The 19,534-nt window shown below is 41.0% G+C and overlaps 2 protein-coding genes across 2 annotated transcripts; both read left to right on the forward strand.

Moving 5' to 3' along the window:
• The first annotated feature begins 627 nt into the window (after positions 1 to 627).
• On the forward strand, positions 628 to 3,450 carry LOC134206838 (uncharacterized). The gene is made up of 4 exons (XM_062682570.1): positions 628 to 731; positions 779 to 2,613; positions 2,656 to 2,852; positions 2,950 to 3,450. Exons 1-4 carry the CDS (start codon positions 628 to 630, stop codon positions 3,448 to 3,450), a joined length of 2,637 nt encoding a protein of 878 aa, XP_062538554.1.
• Positions 3,451 to 3,502: 52 nt separating this feature from the next.
• On the forward strand, positions 3,503 to 4,693 carry LOC134206839 (uncharacterized). The gene has a single exon (XM_062682571.1). It carries the CDS (start codon positions 3,503 to 3,505, stop codon positions 4,691 to 4,693), a length of 1,191 nt encoding a protein of 396 aa, XP_062538555.1.
• The last annotated feature ends 14,841 nt before the right edge of the window (positions 4,694 to 19,534 follow it).

A 19,534-nucleotide genomic window follows, 5' to 3' on the forward strand; every position in this document is an offset into this window, starting at 1 on the left:
GTGCGTAGCAGATTGGTGTTACCAGCTTCGATTCCCCAGGTGATTGAGACACTACGAATGCGATTTGGACGTCCAGAGCTTCTCATCAACGCCCTACTACAGAAAGTGCGGGGAATTCCAGCTCCGAAATCGGATAGATTGGAAGGACTTATCGATTTTGGAATGGCTGTACAAGCTCTTTGCGACCACATTGAAGCGGCAAATGAACGCGCTCATCTATCGAACCCTGCTCTCCTTCAGGAACTTGTCGCAAAGCTCCCAGCAGACCAACGAATGATGTGGGCGGGATACAAAAGAGGGTTCCAGCTAGTCGATCTTAAAACGTTCGGTGATTATATGGCGTCAGTTGTACAAGATGCAATCAGTGTGGTGACTTTCGAGCTGGAAATGAAAAAAAAAATACCACTCGCGACCGTCCAAAAGCTAGAGGATTCGTGAACACTCACGAAATCGTCAATCCAGTAAAATCAAATTATTCCTCGAACGAGCCCAAGCAGTTCGACTGCCTGCACTGTAATAAGAGTGGACACCGAGTTCGCGACTGTGAAGCCTTCAAAAAGATGAGCGTCGACGAGCGCTGGAGGCGTGTTCGTTCACTACAGTTATGCCAAAACTGCCTGTTTAACCATGGGCGACGGGCATGTCGAGGACGAAAAGCTTGCGACATCGAAGGGTGTCAGTTTCGGCATCATCAACTTCTGCATTCTCGGAGAGAATCATCGGCTCCCAAGGTTCAATTGTCAGAGCACCACGCTTACCACCACTCAACCTCATCTAGATTATTCCGTATTATCCCTGTGATGCTACACGGGAACAACGTGTCAATTGAAACGTTCGCTTTCCTAGATGAAGGTTCCGACTTGACGATGGTGGAAGAGGATCTGGCTGCGAAGCTAGGTGTGAAAGGCACTCCGTACCCTCTATGCCTTCGATGGACCGGCGATGCTTCACGAATGGAGAAAGGATCGCAGCAGATAACCCTCGATATCACCGGGATCGATCAGCGTAAGCGTTACAAGCTGATAAATGCGAGAACCGTGGAGAACCTTAGTCTGCCTTCCCAAAGCTTCCAAATGGAGGAAGCCGCTAAACGACATCCACATTTGAAGGGTATTCCGATAAGTAGTTATCAGAATGCTAAACCTAGGATACTAATCGGCATCGATAACCTGCGGCTGGCAGTTCCACTGAAAACACGAGAAGGTGTAGGGTCAGTCCCGGTGGCGGTTAAGACAAGGCTAGGTTGGTGCGTTTACGGTCCTCGCGGAAACAATGAACGAGAATCGTACAGCTTCCACGTTCGCGAATGCGATTGTAACGAAAACCTTCACGGAATTGTAAAGGAGTTTTTCGATATTGAATGTACTGGAGTTGTTCCGACTATTAATTCACTGACAAAGGAGGAAGAGCGAGCACTGACTATCCTGGAGACCACAACTAGAAGAGTTGGACAGCACTTTGAGACTGGGTTACTGTGGAAAGAAGATCAGGTTGAATTTCCCAACAGCTACTTGATGGCACTACGTCGTCTGGAATGCTTGGAGCGTCGGATGGAACGCGAAACAAAACTGAAAGAGAGCCTACACCGACAAATACGCGAGTACGAAGAAAAGGGCTACGCACACAAAGTAACACAAACAGAGCTCGAAGCAGCTGATCCGAGAAAGATGTGGTATCTACCGATAGGAGCGGTAGTGAACCCCAAGAAACCGGAGAAGGTGCGTATTATCTGGGATGCGGCTGCGAAAGTAGATGACGTCTCGCTGAATAGCAAACTTCTTAAAGGCCCGGATCTACTTTCCTCACTCCCAGGAGTCCTATTCCGGTTCAGGCTGTACTGGATAGCAGTGACATCGGACATACAGGAGATGTTTCATCAGCTCCGAATTCGCGAGGAGGACAAGGTGTCTCAACTGTTTTTATGGCGCACCAATCCATCTGATAAGCCTACTGTTTACGTAATGGATGTTGCTACGTTTGGAAGCACGTGCTCGCCAGCGTCGGCGCAATTTGCGAAAAATCGAAATGCCGAACAACATTCTGAACTCTTCCCGGAAGCGGCAAAGGCCATAGTTCACGATCATTATGTCGATGATTACCTTGCAAGTTTTAGTTCTCCGGAGGAAGCAGCGAAGGTAGCAAGTGGTGTGCGACACGTTCATAGTAACGGAGGCTTTAAGCTTCACAACTGGAGATCAAATTGCGACGCTGTACTCAACAATCTAGGAGAAGCACCGCATGGTGCAGAGAAACAGCTGATCATGGCCGAAACCGCGAAGACGGAAAGGATACTTGGTATGTTGTGGAACCCAACCACCGATGAATTGAGTTTCTCCACTCACATGAGCAACGAAGTGCAAACACTTATTCGCACAGCAACGCGGCCGACAAAGAGGCAGGTTCTGCGATGCGTAATGGCCCTATTCGACCCTTTAGGGATCTTGTCGCCGTTCATCATTCACGGTAAAGTGTTGATACAAGACCTGTGGCGTGAAGGCACGGAGTGGGACGAGCAAGTCAGTGACCAGGTATACCTAAAGTGGAAAAGGTGGATACAGATGATCGAATATATCGCTGACATTCGGATCCCGAGATGCTATTTCCGTCGTGCTAGTAAGGAGACATATGTAAATTCCGAACTTCACGTATTTGCAGATGCCAGTGAAGGGGCCTATGCTTGCGCTGTCTATTTGCGCACCGTCGACGAGGACGGACACCCACAGTGCTGTCTGATAGGGGCCAAATCCAAAGTCGCCCCTTTGAAGCCCTGGTCCATACCAAGGTTAGAGCTGCAAGCATGCGTGCTAAGCACAAGGTGGTCCAAATTTATCAAAGAAAATCTTGAAGTACCAGTAACGAAAACTATTTACTGGACCGATTCCAGAACGGCGCTGGCTTGGATAACGGCAGACCCAAGGAACTACCGACAATTCGTGTGTTTTCGGGTAGGTGAAATACTTCAACGACGACAGCAAATGGTTTCGAGGGCCCAACTTTCTGTATATGTCCAACGAAGAGTGGCCGTATGTTGAAACGCCAGGTATTGCAACTGTAGAAGAAATTCGTACATCGATTCTGCATCACACTACGATCCAGCCAGCTGTGTGTTTCGAACGATTTTCCTCTTGGGAAAGATTGGTGCGTGTTACGGCGTACGTTCTTCGATTCCTGCGCAACACATCCAGAAGACAGGCAAAGATCAAAGGACCTCTACAACATGTGGAACTACGGGCGGCTGAAGAAAACATCATCAAGTTAGTGCAGAAATCATACCCTGAAGAAGTTGCCGCTTTGGTATATAAGTCATCGAATGAAACGGCACAGCAGGTTATTGAGAAAAATAGTCGTATCTACAAACTGGTACCAGTGCTGGACGAAAATGGATTACTGCGAGAGCGTGGACGTATTGGGGCTGTTCAGAATATTTCCTACGACGTCCAACATCTTTAAACTTTTAGTCAACCGATACCATTGTCTCTACCGCCATGGAAATCCGGAAACAATGGTCAACGAGGTCCGTCAGCTGTATACAATCCCAAGGCTTCGGTTGATAGTGAAAAAGGTGAAACGTGAATGTGTTGTTTGCAAGATGCGTGAAGTTCGACCTATAATTCCACTGATGGCACCTCTTCCGGCTGCACGTCTGGCTCATCATGAAAGACCTTTCACCTATACAGGTGTTGACTATTTTGGCCCGCTGTTGGTTAAACTTGGGCGGTCTAATGTCAAACGTTGGATCGCATTATTTACCTGCCTGACGGTACGTGCGGTACACCTGGAGATTGCTTACACACTATCGACAGAATCTTTTATCTCCTGTGTCCGTAGATTTGTGGGGCGCCGGGGACCACCGGCGGAATTTTTTAGCGATAATGGAACAAACTTCCAAGGAGCAGATCGTGTACTCCAGCATCAAATAAGCCAGGGACTGTCAGAGACGTTCACCAGTGCAAATACAAAATGGAATTTCCTGCCACCGGGAGCGCCCCACATGGGAGGAGCATGGGAGCGCTTGGTGCGATCAGTGAAAGCGGCTATGGATGAGGCTTACAAAGAGGGGAAGCTCGACGACGAGGGGCTGCAGACGCTGGTCGTGGAGGCTGAGAACATGGTGAATACAAGGCCACTGACGTATTTACCCCTGGACTCGGAGGAGGCAGAAGCCCTAACGCCGAACCATTTTCTGCTGCTGAGCTCTAACGGGGTGAAGAAGGTGATGAGAGAAAGTGGGACTACGACCCGGGTGGAGCCTAGTGAACTGCTGCGACGGCAAATTCTCGGCAAGTCCTGGGATCTAATCCAACGCCAAATAAAGGTTTTTTGGAAACGCTGGTTGAATGAATATCTGCCGGTGATTCGTCGACAGCCGAAATGGTTCGCAGAAACCCCAGCGCTAAAACCAGGAGACCTGGTGATGGTTGCGGAATCTTCAAAGCGCAATGGTTGGGAGCGTGGACGCATTGTTCGTATGATACAACACCCGGATGGACGATATCGACGAGCTATCGTGAAAATCGGGGAGAAAACTCCGGTGCGACCAGTGTCACGGTTGGCCCTACTCGACGTGAGGAATTGTGAAGATCCGGAGGATTCCGGGCTACACCTAGGGGGGAATGTCAACGCAGATTACGACGAGTTGGCAACCGTGCCCCGAACCGAATTTGCAAATGGTCAAGCGAACGTTGTCAAGTAGAACTGATAGCTGTGTGACAGACGTCAATCGAGTCAAGCGAGTCATCGAAAACGTGTCAATGAATTGAAGAATTAGATGTGCCGATTGAATTTCCTAAATATTCTGGATTTCTATAAACATAATTTGCCTAAACTATTTTCTAAACCATTGGGGTCGTATATAACATCTAGACTATAGATTTAGTTTGAGATTGTGGTAAGCAAACCGTATTCGGAGCAATAGGTACGCGGTGTCTCCAGATTAGGTTAGTTTAATAACCCTATAATCTTTGTGCGACGATATCTAACAGATTACTTCCATAGTACGATCCACGACATTTGTCTCGAAGCTCAGTGTACCCTTCCTTCCCAATCTGGAACTCACCAGATTGACATTAAACGTAAGATTTATGAATTTAATAGAATACGGAAATCTAAACTATATAAATCCAGGTCCGTTACATCGCAAGGCGCGAATATCACTAGGAGGGGTGTGCTAGCATTTAGAAGCCCACCAAATTGTAAGCCTGGCATTAAATAACAATTATGTATATGTAATCACATGAAGTTTACTTACAGTTGAAGCCTATCAATAAAAGCGCTATCAAAACGGATTTTCTAAATTGCACTCCCACTACTCCCTCAATATGGCCGAAAAGGTCGTTTGGCCAACCGAGTCAATCAGCTGAACGAAACCAGTTGGAATGGCCATTTTGTCGAACAGGTAATTTGGCCGACCTGGTCATGCGATCAAAAAGTATGTCTGAACGGGTATTCTTTGGATATATTAAACTATGCTTGGAGAAGGCACTTCTTTTTAACTGGAATAAAACATCTACTACACTTGTTGAATGCTGTTAGTCGAATGAATTTATTGAAACTTTGTTACAATTAGATTGGTTCTTAATTCTAGTACAGTTACAGTTTGTTCGATACTTAATTCTAGTACTATAGTAGGAGGCGGAGAGAAACCCGGAGCTTATTGACTAGTTGTCCAATCAGAGAAAAGAAGGGTACATAGTTAAATACCAATACGTGTACACTTAGTGTGACACTGGTATGGCTCAAGCTATGTGCTGTTGGCATAGATCAGCACCGAAGAGGAGTTAATATGAAAGCATAAGAATGCATAGCTTATTGAGGGTTATGTAAATGCAATATGACACCATGGGACCGTTTGTCTGATGGTGCATTGCGGTACCGATTTATGACTAACTCATTGGCTGGGAGGTAAGTGTTTTGAAAATGTTACAACGTTTGGAACAATGTAAGGAGTCGAATTGCTACACTTGTGTTTTATGGAATGTGGGCAATAATTGATTAACTGTGACACGACATGTCCCAGATTAATTCATGGAACATGTCTTGTAAAAGAAATATGAGTAAGCATAACCACAATTTGCTTGGGATCATAAATGAGGTGGATTTGTTATGGTTTGAAAACATGTGAAACTTGAGAAAATATTAGAGTGACTAATTTATAGTCCTGGGAAAGTCTATTATAGTACATCATCCCCTTCCGGTGAATGATGCAGTATAGCGAAATCATTCAGTGTTGTCAACATATTGTGTAAATGTAAAGAAATTTGCTCCAAGTTTCTTCACAACATTTGATATCTGTATGTAAATTGTTAGTATTTCTTATTATGTAAATGAAAAATTTAGTCAAAGAAATTTTTTTTTTGTTTTGGTTGAATATTTCCTAAAATTTGCTTAGTCTATTTTTGTGAACTAAATTTGATTGATTTGATTGCATATCTATGATTTCACAATTCGGGTTATTAATACTTTTAACTTTATATGGACCTGTGTAAAAGGAATCTAGTTTGCGTCTGTTTTCATTCTTTAGAAAAACTATATCACCTGTTTGAATTAATAATGGATTTGCCGATGAATCATTACTTTCTTTTCGTATATTCTTTTGTTGTACTAACTTTTGGTTCGCAATTTGATGAGATTTTTGAAGTTTGTATCTTAGTTCTTGAGAATAGAGATCTATATTGTAAACTGGATCGATTTTGTCTGTGAGTGTCTCATGTGGTAGTTTTGCCTTTAGTCCAAAAAACTAATTCATAGGGTGTAAACCCGTGGTCTGAATGTGGAGTTGTATTGTAAACAAATGCATAATACTGTAACCAATCATCCCAGTCTGTTTTGATGCTCATTGACAAAGGAGCGCAGGTATTCATTCAAACACCTGTGATTCCTTTCCAATGATCCAATAGTTTGAGGATGATAGGCTGTGGAAAATGTTTGTTTAATTTGGAAGTAATTTACATATTTGCGTGAGGATTTCATTTTTGTATTCGGTTCCTTGGTCTGATTTTAATTCTATAAATTTCCGTAAATTAAAATAAATTTTTCAACCAAAGCTTTAGCAATAATATTTGCTTCTTTAGTTGGAATTGGTATTAGCACAATGTATTTAGTTAATTCGCACTGTATTGTTACAGCGTATCGATTCATATTATTAGATCTTGGAAGTGGACCAATTGTATCAATTTGTACCACTTCGAATGGTTTTGATGGTGTACTAGTAATGGTAAATTTTTCTTTTGTGTGTTTTATAATTTTGTTCTTTTTGCACAATTCACAGGCCTTTATGAATTGTGAAATAGAACTTTTCATATTAGTCCATGTATAGACTTCTCTTAATTTGAGGTACAGACGATGCTGTCCTATATGACCTCCAGTAGGGATTGCATGATAATTTCTCAAGATCTGTTGTATTACACCGGGTTCACTAATGAACTTTGGTGGATTGTAAATGATAATTTGCAGTTGATTAAGTGTTTTAAGAGATAACTCTTTAAACATTTGTATAGGTATCATTTCGAATAATTTGTCTTGACTTGATATCGCGATTTTACTTATATTTTTTTGTTTCATCTCATTTTCTAACATTGAAAGTGCAAACGCTAACGTTTGACTTTTCATTTTGATTGTAAATTGATGCAGTACTGCTTTCCTTCTCGTTCCTCGATATATCGTGAATATTATCATGTTATTGGTGGTCGTCACTTGAAATTTTGGTAGTTTTCTCGTTTCTGTCGGGTTTTCTGTGGTATAAATAGCAAGGTGATCAATCTCACTATTGTCTTTTAAGTCATCGTTTTTCTTAAATGTATTACTTCCTTTCTGTTTTCTTGTCATAGACCTAGTGTTTACGACAAGCACGTTCATTGTCTTCAATTCTTCAGATGTCTTCACGATGCGCGATAAAGCATCTGCTCCTACATTAGCTTTACCTTTTATATATTCAATGTTAAAATCAAAGTCTTCTAAATCTAATCTCATTCTTGTTAGTTTTGAAGTTGGGTTTTTCATATTAAATAGAAAAACTAAGGGTCTATGGTCTGTTCGAACGACGAATTTTGACCATACAAATAAGCTTTAAAGTAGTTCATCCCCAGTGTATTGCTGTAAGCTCTTTTAGGATGACAGATTTATTTTTCTCGCCAGGTGTAAAACTTTACTGGCGAATGCAATCGGTAGATCATTTCCTTCGACAATTTGGGAAAGAACTGCTCCACACCCTACATCTGAAGCATCGGTCGTTAAGATAAACTCCCTTTTAAAATCTGGATATTGTAAAAGCATAGGGGATATAAGAAATGATTTTAAAGTATTGAATGAGTCATTGCATTGAGCTGTCCATTCAAACAGTTTATTTTTCTTAAGTAACTGGTTTAAAGGATAAGCTATTGTGGCGAAGTTTGGCACAAACTTACGGTAGTAGTTACAAAAAGCAACAAACCGTCTAACTTCATCACTGTTTTTCGGTACAGGGTAGTTTTTTATTGTTTCAAATTTTGTACTGTCCGGTAGAATTCCTTTATCAGTAATTCTATGTCCTAGATAAGTAACTTCTCTATTAAAAATTTACATTTTCTTAGATTCAACTTTAAATTATACTTTCTTAGTCGCTCAAAGACTCTTGACAAATTTTGCAAATGGTGCTGCATTGAGCATCCAATAACAATTATGTCATCTATATATACAAAAGCACATTCTGGTGTTAAACCAGCCATCGCCAATTGTCATCATTCTTTGGAAACTATTTGGACTAATGTTTAGACCAAACGGTAACCTTGTAAACTGGTAATGGCCAGATTGGGTTGAAAATGAAGTAAATTTTCTGGAACATTTTTCCAACGGGATTTGGTGAAATCCCGACATCAAATCTAAAGCGGTAAAGAATTTGGCTCTTCCTAGTTGGTCTAATATGGAATCAATCCTTGGCAACGGAAATTTGTCTGCAAGGATCTTTTTATTTAGTTGCCTAAAATCTACCACTAGGCGCCATTTCTTTGTATTGTCCTCGCTTTTCTTTGGCACTAATAATATGGGATTGTTATATGGAGAAATTGAAGGTTCAATTACATTGTCCTTCAGCATTTTGCCAATTTGGTTTTCTATTTCCTCGCCTTGAGAATGAATAGTTTTATAGTTAGGAATATAGATAGGTATTTTGTCAGTAAGGTTTATATTTTGTTCATAAAATTATTAGTTGTTATTGGTTCATCTTGGAGGAAAATATATCAGCATACTGTTTTATGAGACTTATGAGGTCATTTTGCATATTCAGGAACATTGGTCATATCCAATTCATCCAGAATTTGGGTCGTCCTCTTTTGATTATTACTTTTGGTTTTGAAATTCATCATCGCATAATTATTCAATGGCTCTAAGAATGGTTTAAAATCTGTAATATTTATATTGACTGGAAAATTTGTAGTATTCATGATTTTTATGTATTTACTATTGGGCGATATTATTGAATTGCCACAAAAACTCCTGGTTTAATTTCTTGCGAAAATAAAACCATATCTTCTTGGATATGCATAGTTTGGATGTTCCTAATTACTTCACATCTCTGTGGTATAACTATAGTTCGATTCAAATTATCTTCTATTGGAATTGAAATCGAAAGATTTTCATAGTTAAAATTTAATAACCAATATTCATAATCAATGGTGCACTTGTACTTGATCAAGAAATCTCTTCCAAGTAGACCATTCGTGGGGATTGGAAAATTCTCGTGTACTAGTTGGAAACTATGCTGAAAAGTTAGTCCGTTACTAGTTTTCAAAAGAGTTGCTGTTTCACCGAGTGTTTCTAAAATACCATCTGTTACTCCAGTTATTGTATGTCTTTTGTCTGGTTTATATGTTGGGTAGGAATATCCTGCTCCACTTGAAGACTGAGATATCTGCTCCACTATCAATGATAAAAGTGCATTTCGTATTATTCATCTGAACGAAAAGAGTAATAAAGTTTGCTGCAGTTAGATTCATTGAAAGAATCGGTTTGGATGCTGACCCTGACTCGAGTTACAGCATCCTGATGTTCTAAAAAGTATTATTTCGTTGATTGAATGATGTTGGTTTGCATATGAATCGTGTTATTATGTGTACTATCAGAGTCTTGTGAATAATTAGAAGGTACATGCACCTCATTTGCTCCCATTATTAGCATGCGGCCTGAAAGATTTCTATTGCTATTATGATTATTGTATTGTCGTCCTCGTCCTCTATGATTGGACTGCGAATTACCGCGTTGATAATTTCTGAAATTGTTCTCAAAACGGGGTCGATAATTATGATTGTTGCTATTGGTATTGTTATTGAATTTGGGTCGATAATTATTTATGTTATTTCTTCGAAATCCAGATGGTTTATTCCAACCGCGATGATACTGCCTTTGTGTTGAAATTGAAAACATAGCAGAAGTTTGATTGTTTGAATTATTCTCTTGGACTTTTTGAATGGCGTCTTTCACGGTATCAAAATTTCCTGCTTTTAATATAATTTTCGTTTCGCTGTTGGATACTCCATTAATTAGAGCATCCACAGCAACCTTCTTTACCATGTTGTTTACCACATCCTCTGGAATTTTTTTTTGTAAATAAGTGCATTTCAGCTTATTTGCAATAGATTCAATTTGGTCACAGAAAGAGTCTAAATTCTCTTTCTGTTTAATAGATTTTAATTTGGCAACAATTTGCTCTGGAGATGTCGAATCTTGACATCTCTGTTTTATGTTAGTAATTAAATCATTGAACGTATTGACATTATCCGGCAGACCGTAACGAGCTTTACCAGTTAGTCTGGTTTTGATGAATTTGATTAGCATTGATTGTTGGGTATTGTCTGTCAAGTCTTTCATTAAATTACAAGCGTCAACAAACGCAGGTAAGCTCTCACTGGCTCCATCATAAATTTGTATCACAGCAGTAGCTGTGCGTACATCGAATGTACTAGTTGTATTATTTTCTGTACTCATTGTTAGTTTTTATTTATAATTGCGAATACATACTCTCTTTTTACTAAAAGTTGTTCATATTCAAGAACGAATTCGTTATATTCTATACTTTGGATATCGTTTTTAAGCTTCTTCAAAATAATTTTAAAATTCCTTATTATTTCATTTATAGTACATTTCTGGGATTCTAATAAATTTTTGCTGTTAACGTTATTTTAGATTTTCTAATATTGCTATATAAATTGTCAAACTTTTCTATTAGTAGTCTGATTTTATATTTTCGTCAGACATTCGTTTGAATAATAAAATATGTATACAAATTTAAATAATATGTAATTATGTTATACAGGCATGGGCTTCTCAAAACAAACATGATACAGTACACAAATAAAATTAACTCACCGCCAAGCATTCCCTTTTAGCTTTCTGTTGTTGGTATTAAATTTCGTCCACGGCGTCCACTGCTGATGTGGTGCATTTGCCATGCATCGAGGTCACTTCAGTCAGCTGTTAGCACACTTCCCATATGCTGTTGAACCGCTCAGCTTCGCATTGCCTTCCTGGTTGCATTGTTGATATTTTTGTTTTGGTTTCTCACTGTTTACCTCTTTCGTAGGCGAGGTAGAAGCCTGTCTTCTTAACGTTCAATGTTCATAATCATTTTTTTTTAACACAATTTTTCTTGAATGATTAATTTTGCAATTTTGAATTTTTCACTTTTATTCATTTTAGAGTTTAAGTTTTCTTTGGTTTTCGTTATTCTTACTCTAGTCGTACGTATCACTCCATGATTGTCTTCATAATTGAAAATTAAATCGTGAAATTGATTTGTTGAATTAAGAAAATCTTGGTACTCTTCCGACGCACGGTACTCACTGACTTTATTGTCAATTAATCGTTCTACGTGCACGCGCTCACGTATTTCGTTTAACAATTCTCTATCCATTTTAACACTTTTCAAAAAACAATGTTTTTTTTTTTATGTATGCTTGATGTTGGCTAACTGGACTTCACGCCTAGCACTTTCATTTACGCTACTTTTCAGAAACTTAGCGTACATCCTGGCACACACGAAGATGATCATCATTAGCACAATTACCACTAATGTAACGGCTATTAAAGTCGTCTCACTTGTACTCGCGTTGGTCACGATTTCGTCCGCGCTGAAAATTCCCATCTTTATTTTTTTTTTTTCACAACACTTTTTTACTCAAATTTTTAGAACTTTTGTTGGATTAAAATCACTTTTTGAAGTCAAAGACTTCTACTGACACTGGTCGCCATAAACTATGCTTGGAGAAGGCACTTCTTTTTAACTGGAATAAAACATCTACTACACTTGTTGAATGCTGTTAGTCGAATGAATTTATTGAAACTTTGTTACAATTAGATTGGTTCTTAATTCTAGTACAGTTACAGTTTGTTCGATACTTAATTCTAGTACTATAGTAGGAGGCGGAGAGAAACCCGGAGCTTATTGACTAGTTGTCCAATCAGAGAAAAGAAGGGTACATAGTTAAATACCAATACGTGTACACTTAGTGTGACACTGGTATGGCTCAAGCTATGTGCTGTTGGCATAGATCAGCACCGAAGAGGAGTTAATATGAAAGCATAAGAATGCATAGCTTATTGAGGGTTATGTAAATGCAATATGACACCATGGGACCGTTTGTCTGATGGTGCATTGCGGTACCGATTTATGACTAACTCATTGGCTGGGAGGTAAGTGTTTTGAAAATGTTACAACGTTTGGAACAATGTAAGGAGTCGAATTGCTACACTTGTGTTTTATGGAATGTGGGCAATAATTGATTAACTGTGACACGACATGTCCCAGATTAATTCATGGAACATGTCTTGTAAAAGAAATATGAGTAAGCATAACCACACTTGCTTGGGATCATAAATGAGGTGGATTTGTTATGGTTTGAAAACATGTGAAAATTGAGAAAATATTAGAGTGACTAATTTATAGTCCTGGGAAAGTCTATTATAGTACAATATCCCGCCATTTTTCTCCAAATATTATCTTTGTTGATTTGCACCATATCGCTGTCATGAAATGGCCATAAAGGCGAAAGATAATCATTAATTAACTTATGCTGCCAATAAACTATCATTGAAGGCGCACCAAATCAAACTCCCATAATTCAGGTATTTAATAAAACATTCCATGCAAATGAAGACCCAGTAAGTTAAGTTAGTCGGTAAATCGAAACAATGGACCGTCAGAGCTAAACATTGATAAATAGGTGCGCTTCCATTTGTCTTCTCCGAAGCTGCTATTGTTTTGGATGATAAACGAAAACTTTTCTACTTGCTTTCAACACAGAACCAAGAGCAAAGTTTTGATAAATAGAACCAGGAAAACCAGCTGGTACCTCACGTGACTGCCTATAGATTCTTCTTCGTCATCTTCCCCAAACTACTGCCTTGGGCAAAATCACAGGACAAAACTGCAATAAAAACCATCTGGACGTCAGTACCAGAAACGTGACTCCATCTCTCCCAGCGAGTCCCCTTTTGTTCCTTCATCGGTGCATGCCCGATACCTAGTTGGTCCGACCAACGCCAAAGTATCTGTCTCCGGTAAAATCGAGCAATGAACGGGGTGGGGGTCGACAGCGCCGGTAGTGTTTGGAACTCTTTTCAACAGTTTGTGGATGGAAACCTACCCGAAATTACGAATGGCAGAAGGGAGAAGACTCTTTAAGATTTTAGCATAACATCTCTATAACTACATTTCGAGTCCAGAACCCACAGATTTCCAAGCGGAAACCGCAAAGTTCAACAAATTGAGTGGAAAATCTCTCCCCTCGCTCTCCCAGCAAATGAAGTGTGGTAGCCCCGGCCATGGTGGGTGGTGTTGAATTCTAGTTTTACTTTTCTGATTCCAGGTCGGGGTATAATGCAAAGCACCCTCGCACTTCACCGCTCGCAAAGTTGGATAAAAGATTCAATCAGGTGGTTGGTTTTAAGTCTCCGGAAAAGTCAGATAGCAGATTGAGAACTTCGTTGGCCCCAAAACTTTCGGTCAACAATGGAGCAAACCGAGGTAAACGAGTTTGATGTTGTTTGTTGCAACACTGTTTGTCAGGTGGTTGGAAAGTTTGTTGGTTGTGCTTCTATAATTTTTATGTGGATGTGGGAATTATTAATGTTGAAGTTGGTTTACCAATTCAATCATGAAGGTGATAAAATATCTGCATGAGTGCAGACCCACATGTCAATGCAAATATTGATGCGCAAGAAACCCACAGAGTAGACATTTTCAGCAAAACATAAATTATTTAAACTTTCCACGATGAGACCTTTATCGTTTCAAAGTACGGCTTTTACATAGATGAAGTATAAATATTAGATGATTGATTAAATGTGCAAATAGGGGCCAAGGGAAAATAAAAACTTAATTATAATTAGCCCTCAAACTGCCGGGACGAATCTTGACAACTTGAAACAGCGCGTTCACGGTCAATTTTCAACTGAAATGCAAGCGGTTTCAACTGTGATCAAGGGGAATAGTAGTTCCAGAAACAAGATGCTCAGGATGACCCTCCCTCTTTTAAAGGGCGAAGTTTTGACGTGTGGCATAAGTCATTTTTTGAGCAAATGTTCAGTATTTTGAAATTTTTAACGTCATAACACATATTGTACTTGATACTTGATGGGCTACAGCTCTTTGATGAACCTACGCCGAATGGAGTATCCTTCTCCACTGGACTCGATCCTGGGCCAATCGCTTCCAGTCGCCCTGAACATTGAGCGCCCTCAGGTCCTCTTCAACTGCAAAAAGCCATCGTGTACGCGGCCTTCCACGAAGCCTGTGGCCTCTTCCGGGTTCTCTATTAAATATTATCTTCGCTTGACGTTCTTCCGGCATATGAACAACGTGACCAGCCCACCGTAGTCTGCCGTGTTGTATAAGCTTAATAATATCCAGCCCTTTATACACCTGGTACAATTCGTGATTCATGCGACGCCGCCAGATACCGTTCTCTTGTTTACCGCCGAGTATTGTCCGCAGTACTTTACGCTCAAACACTCCAAGAGCTCTCCGATTAACGTCCATGTCTCACGGCCGTATAAAGCCACCGGAAGAATCAGAGTAGTATACAGCGCGAGTTTTGTTTTCGTTTGCAGACTACGGGACTTAAGCTGGTTACGCAGTCCGTAATAAGCCCTATTTGCAGCTGCAATACGCCATGTACTTCGTTTTGCTGATATTGATCGTAAGTCTAATCCTCGCTGTCTCCCTCTTAAAAGGCACAAAAGCCTCTTCCACGGCGCGGCGATCAATTCCGATAATATCGATATCGTCCGCAAATCCCAGGAGCATATGCGATTTTGTGATAATGGTACCGCTTCTTTGCACACCAGCTCTCCTAATCGCTCCCTCGAGCGCTATATTGAACAGTAGATTCGAGAGTACATCACCCTGCTTTAATCCATCTAAGGTAACAAATGACGTCGATATTTCATCCGCAACCCTTACACTTGATTTCGATCCGTCCAACGTTATACGAATCAGCCGTATCAGTTTCGCCGGAAAACCATGTTCAAGCATAATTTGTCATAATTCATTCCGTTTCACTGAATCGTACGCCGCCGTGGAATCAAACAGATGATGTGTCTGCAAGTTGTACTCCCGGAATTTATCATGGATTTGTCTCAGGGTAAACATTTGATCCATCGTTGATCGGCCCTCACGAAAACCTGCTTGGTATTCACCGACGAAGGACTCTTCAAGCGGTCTCAATCTGTTGAACAGAATACAGGACATAATTTTGTACGCCGAATTAAGGAGGGTTATTCCTCGATAATTGGCGCACTCCAGTCTGTGCCCTTTCTTAAATAGAGGGCAAATGAGGCCGTCCAACCTGCTAGCAGGCATTTCCTCGTCTTCCTATATTTTCGACATAATATGGTGCAGAACTTCATAAAGCTGCTCACTGCCGTGTTTGAGAAGTTCAGGCGGGAGCTGGTCCTTCCCCGCAGCCTTATTGTTTTTTAGCTCTCTAACAGTTTTTTTTAACCTCATCTAGTGTAGGGGGCTTGTCCGCTTGTTCGCTAATATTTATTCTGCACACCGATGCACCGTCACCTCCATTATTCAACAAAGTCTTGAAGTTGGTTCCACCTGGCAGCCACTTCGGTTTTATCTGTCAGCAAATTCCCTTGTTGGTCGTTGCACATGACGGGAGATGGCGTTGTCTTTCTCCGCACGCCATTGACAGACTCATAGAACCTCCGCATATCGTTCTGCTCCATTTTTTTCCTGCGCCTCGCTAATCACTTGTTCTAAATATGCTTTCTTCTTCCGGCGGTGAGTTCGTTTTTCGGCTGCTCTTGCTTCCTTGTACCGTTCTCTATTCGATCGGGTACTCGACACCAACATCCGGCTTCTGACAACGTTCTTCTCATCTGTCACTCTCTGACACTCCACATCGAACCAACCCGTCATGGGTCGCCTCTGTGCAGTGCCTACAACTTCTCGTGCTGTTGTGCTCACCGCACCATGGATCGACTCCCATAGATCGTTGATGTTGACGCTAACGTTGATTGCACTTATCCGTTGTAACGTTGTATTGTAACGCATCGTTCGCTGTGATCTTTCGTTCGATACAGTTGACAACCGTGATCGGATTTTACTGACAACGAAGTAGTGATCAGAGTCAATGTTCAGACCTCTGAATGTTCGCACATCGATAACATCCGTGAAATGGCGCCCATCCACCAGAACATGGTCTATCTGATTGCAAGTTTCACCATTTGGATGTCTCCAGCAGTACTGATAGTTTTCGTGATCGTCATGTGAAAGCAAAAGTTGCATTTTCATTTTCAAGAGACCAAACGAAAATGTAGCGGGTTCCCGGTCATCTGTCACATTGTTTTGAAATCTGAATTTGTAAATAGTTTTAAAATATCTGTACAAGTAACGATCGCTAGTTGATAAAATGATTATATTGTTCCTGGTTTTCAAATTAGAAGTAACATTGTAGAAGAAACAGCAAGTTTACAATAGTTTGATGCGCTTTCATGAAATAGAAATCCGTAAAAAAATAGCGGAATTTCTTTCATTGTTTATGTTTTCTTTGAAAGCGAGAGAAAATAAAATGTAAATATCGCGTGACCTCTCTCAATGGAAATGAAAATCTCAGTACTGGTCTGCAGGTGTGCTTTCTGATATTCTTTCGTGCAAAGTAGGTGCTACTGAGAGGGATGACCATCAGTGGAATCCGCAGCAGCGGAATTTACTAGCCGTAGGCCGTTGTCATTGGTAGCGGAGTGAAGGCTCTCCTTACCGATTATGGGACGGAAAAAGTCCTCTCTACCGATCTGAGCGTTAGCGTCTCCAATAACATTTTTCACGTCATGCTTTGGGCACTCTCGATAGGCTTTATCAAGACGTTCATAAAACGTGTCCTTCACGTCGTCGGATTTATCGTTGTCGGTGCGTAAACGTTGATCAGGCTGTAATTGAAGAATTTACCCCGTATCCTCAACACTCAGATTTGTTCGCTAATGGGTTTCCACCGCATCACTCGCTTCATCTACTTGCCCATCACTACGAAACCAACTCCATGCTCTGCTTTTCCGCCGCCGCTGTGATAGATGTTATAGTGTAGTGTTGGTCGTGGGGTTCACGGCTCGGAATTCACGTTCTCCGGATCTAGGCCATCGGACTTCTTGATAAGCGGCCACGTTCCAACCTTCTGCAGTTCACGAGCCAGAAGGCTCACTCGACCAGATTCATTTGGGGCCCTGACATTCCAGGTACCGAGTTTCCAATTATAGTCCTTATTTCGTTGCCGGGTCGGTTGCCAAAAATAACGTTCTCTTTTTCTTCTATCTCCATTTTTCGTGGTATTTGAGAGGCTTCAATAAGGTACCTTACCGGGGTAACGTTACCTACATCGCGCTGGTGAGGCTGCCACCTTAGGTATAGCTGACGCGATACAGCATTTTGTTGATCAGCCGCTGGGTACCAGGCATACGCTATTTGAGCCGCACCTCCTAGTGAACAGACGCTCGAGGCGTACCTTCTCACTCTAGCTGATGCCAGAAGGACAACAGTGCCCAGGCTGCACTACCAGATAAGTACAACAACCCTTAGCTGGCGGTCTTTTGTCATCGGACGACCCGTGGAAGCGTGAGATAGGAACTTTTGGGGACCAGAGCTCTGTTGTTTGGTAGGAATGGTCATGCAAAATGGTGAGTTGACATCAAGGAAAGAATGCCCTTGATGTCAACCCACCATTTTGCATGACCATTCCTACCAAACGACATTTTCGGTCAAATGATCTATTCGGTGTAACGATTTTTTCGGCCGAATGTCCTTTTCGGCAATATGTCGCTTTCGACCAAACTACATTTACGGACTAGCACTCTTTGACCTGATAACAGTTACAGACTTACGTTATATTCGGCTTAATTGGATTTTGTTTGATGACTTTTTGCCTTAAGACCAGAATCGGCTTAAAAAGTAAAGAGGTTACGAAATTTCGTTCAATGACATAAAGGCCACTTCACTATGTCATTATGAAAAATCGGTGGACATTTTTGACCATATTATGAGATTAGTAATTGACATTTGACCGTATGACCCGTTGGTCTGAACGACCATTTCGACCAAACGGCATTTTCGGGCTGATGGCTTATTGGGTCAAACGACCATTTTGGCCAAACGACCTGTAAGGGAAAACGACTTTTTTCGGCCAAATAACAAGTTCAGCCCTTTATGGACCCAATTATGAAGAATTTTCTGTGAAAATGTCGAAAAATACTCAACAGGAACTTTTCGTGGATTTTCCAAACATTTTCCTATAAAAAATTGGAACAATTCTCATGAAAACTCTGAAAAGTTTCTCATGTAAACTCCGACGAAATTTCTGCTGAAATTCCCAACAATTTACTTTGGGATTTCCAAAGTGAGCTTTTGTTGGTAATTCCAACGAATTCTCGAAACTTCGAAGTAGTACTCGTGGACAATCCAAAAATAATTTCCAAATGGATGAATTGCAAAAACTTTTAAAAAAATTGGAAAAGTACATCAGATTTTTCATTTTTCAAATTCGAAAGATTCTTCCGTTAATGTCTTAAAAATATCCCGAAAAAAAGCAATAAAAAATCTTAAAGAAACGTAAAAAAATCGCCTCGCCGATATACATTACTCCCGCCGGCGGCTAAAATAGATTTCGGCGTGAAGTCGCCGCCGCCGACCAAAATTCTGACAAACTCCGCCGCTACCGAGTATCGGATCGGCACACATTTCTAGCAACAGACATTAACGGATTATTCTGCCCAAGGAGATTGGAAGGCCTTACTCATAAGTTCATTCAATTTCTAATAAGAAAGGGGTACCAAGAACGGTGAAATGATCTTGGTACTGAAGCGTGGCGTTCAGTCCAGCGGGGTGGCTTACAAAAAGCTTGCCCAGGAGGTCTTGGGTGACGGCGCTCAGGTCAGGTCGTTGGGTGCGGAAGTGACCCTCCAGTGTAAGCAGCTGGATGAGGTCACGACCGCGGAAGACGTCGTCTCTGCCGTCAAAGTGCAGTGCGGCACAGAGGTTGAGCGGTCCTCTGTACGTCTAAGAGGG

Source organism: Armigeres subalbatus, chromosome 1, assembly GCF_024139115.2.
Source record: "Armigeres subalbatus isolate Guangzhou_Male chromosome 1, GZ_Asu_2, whole genome shotgun sequence".
Taxonomy (NCBI): Eukaryota; Metazoa; Arthropoda; class Insecta; order Diptera; family Culicidae; genus Armigeres; species Armigeres subalbatus.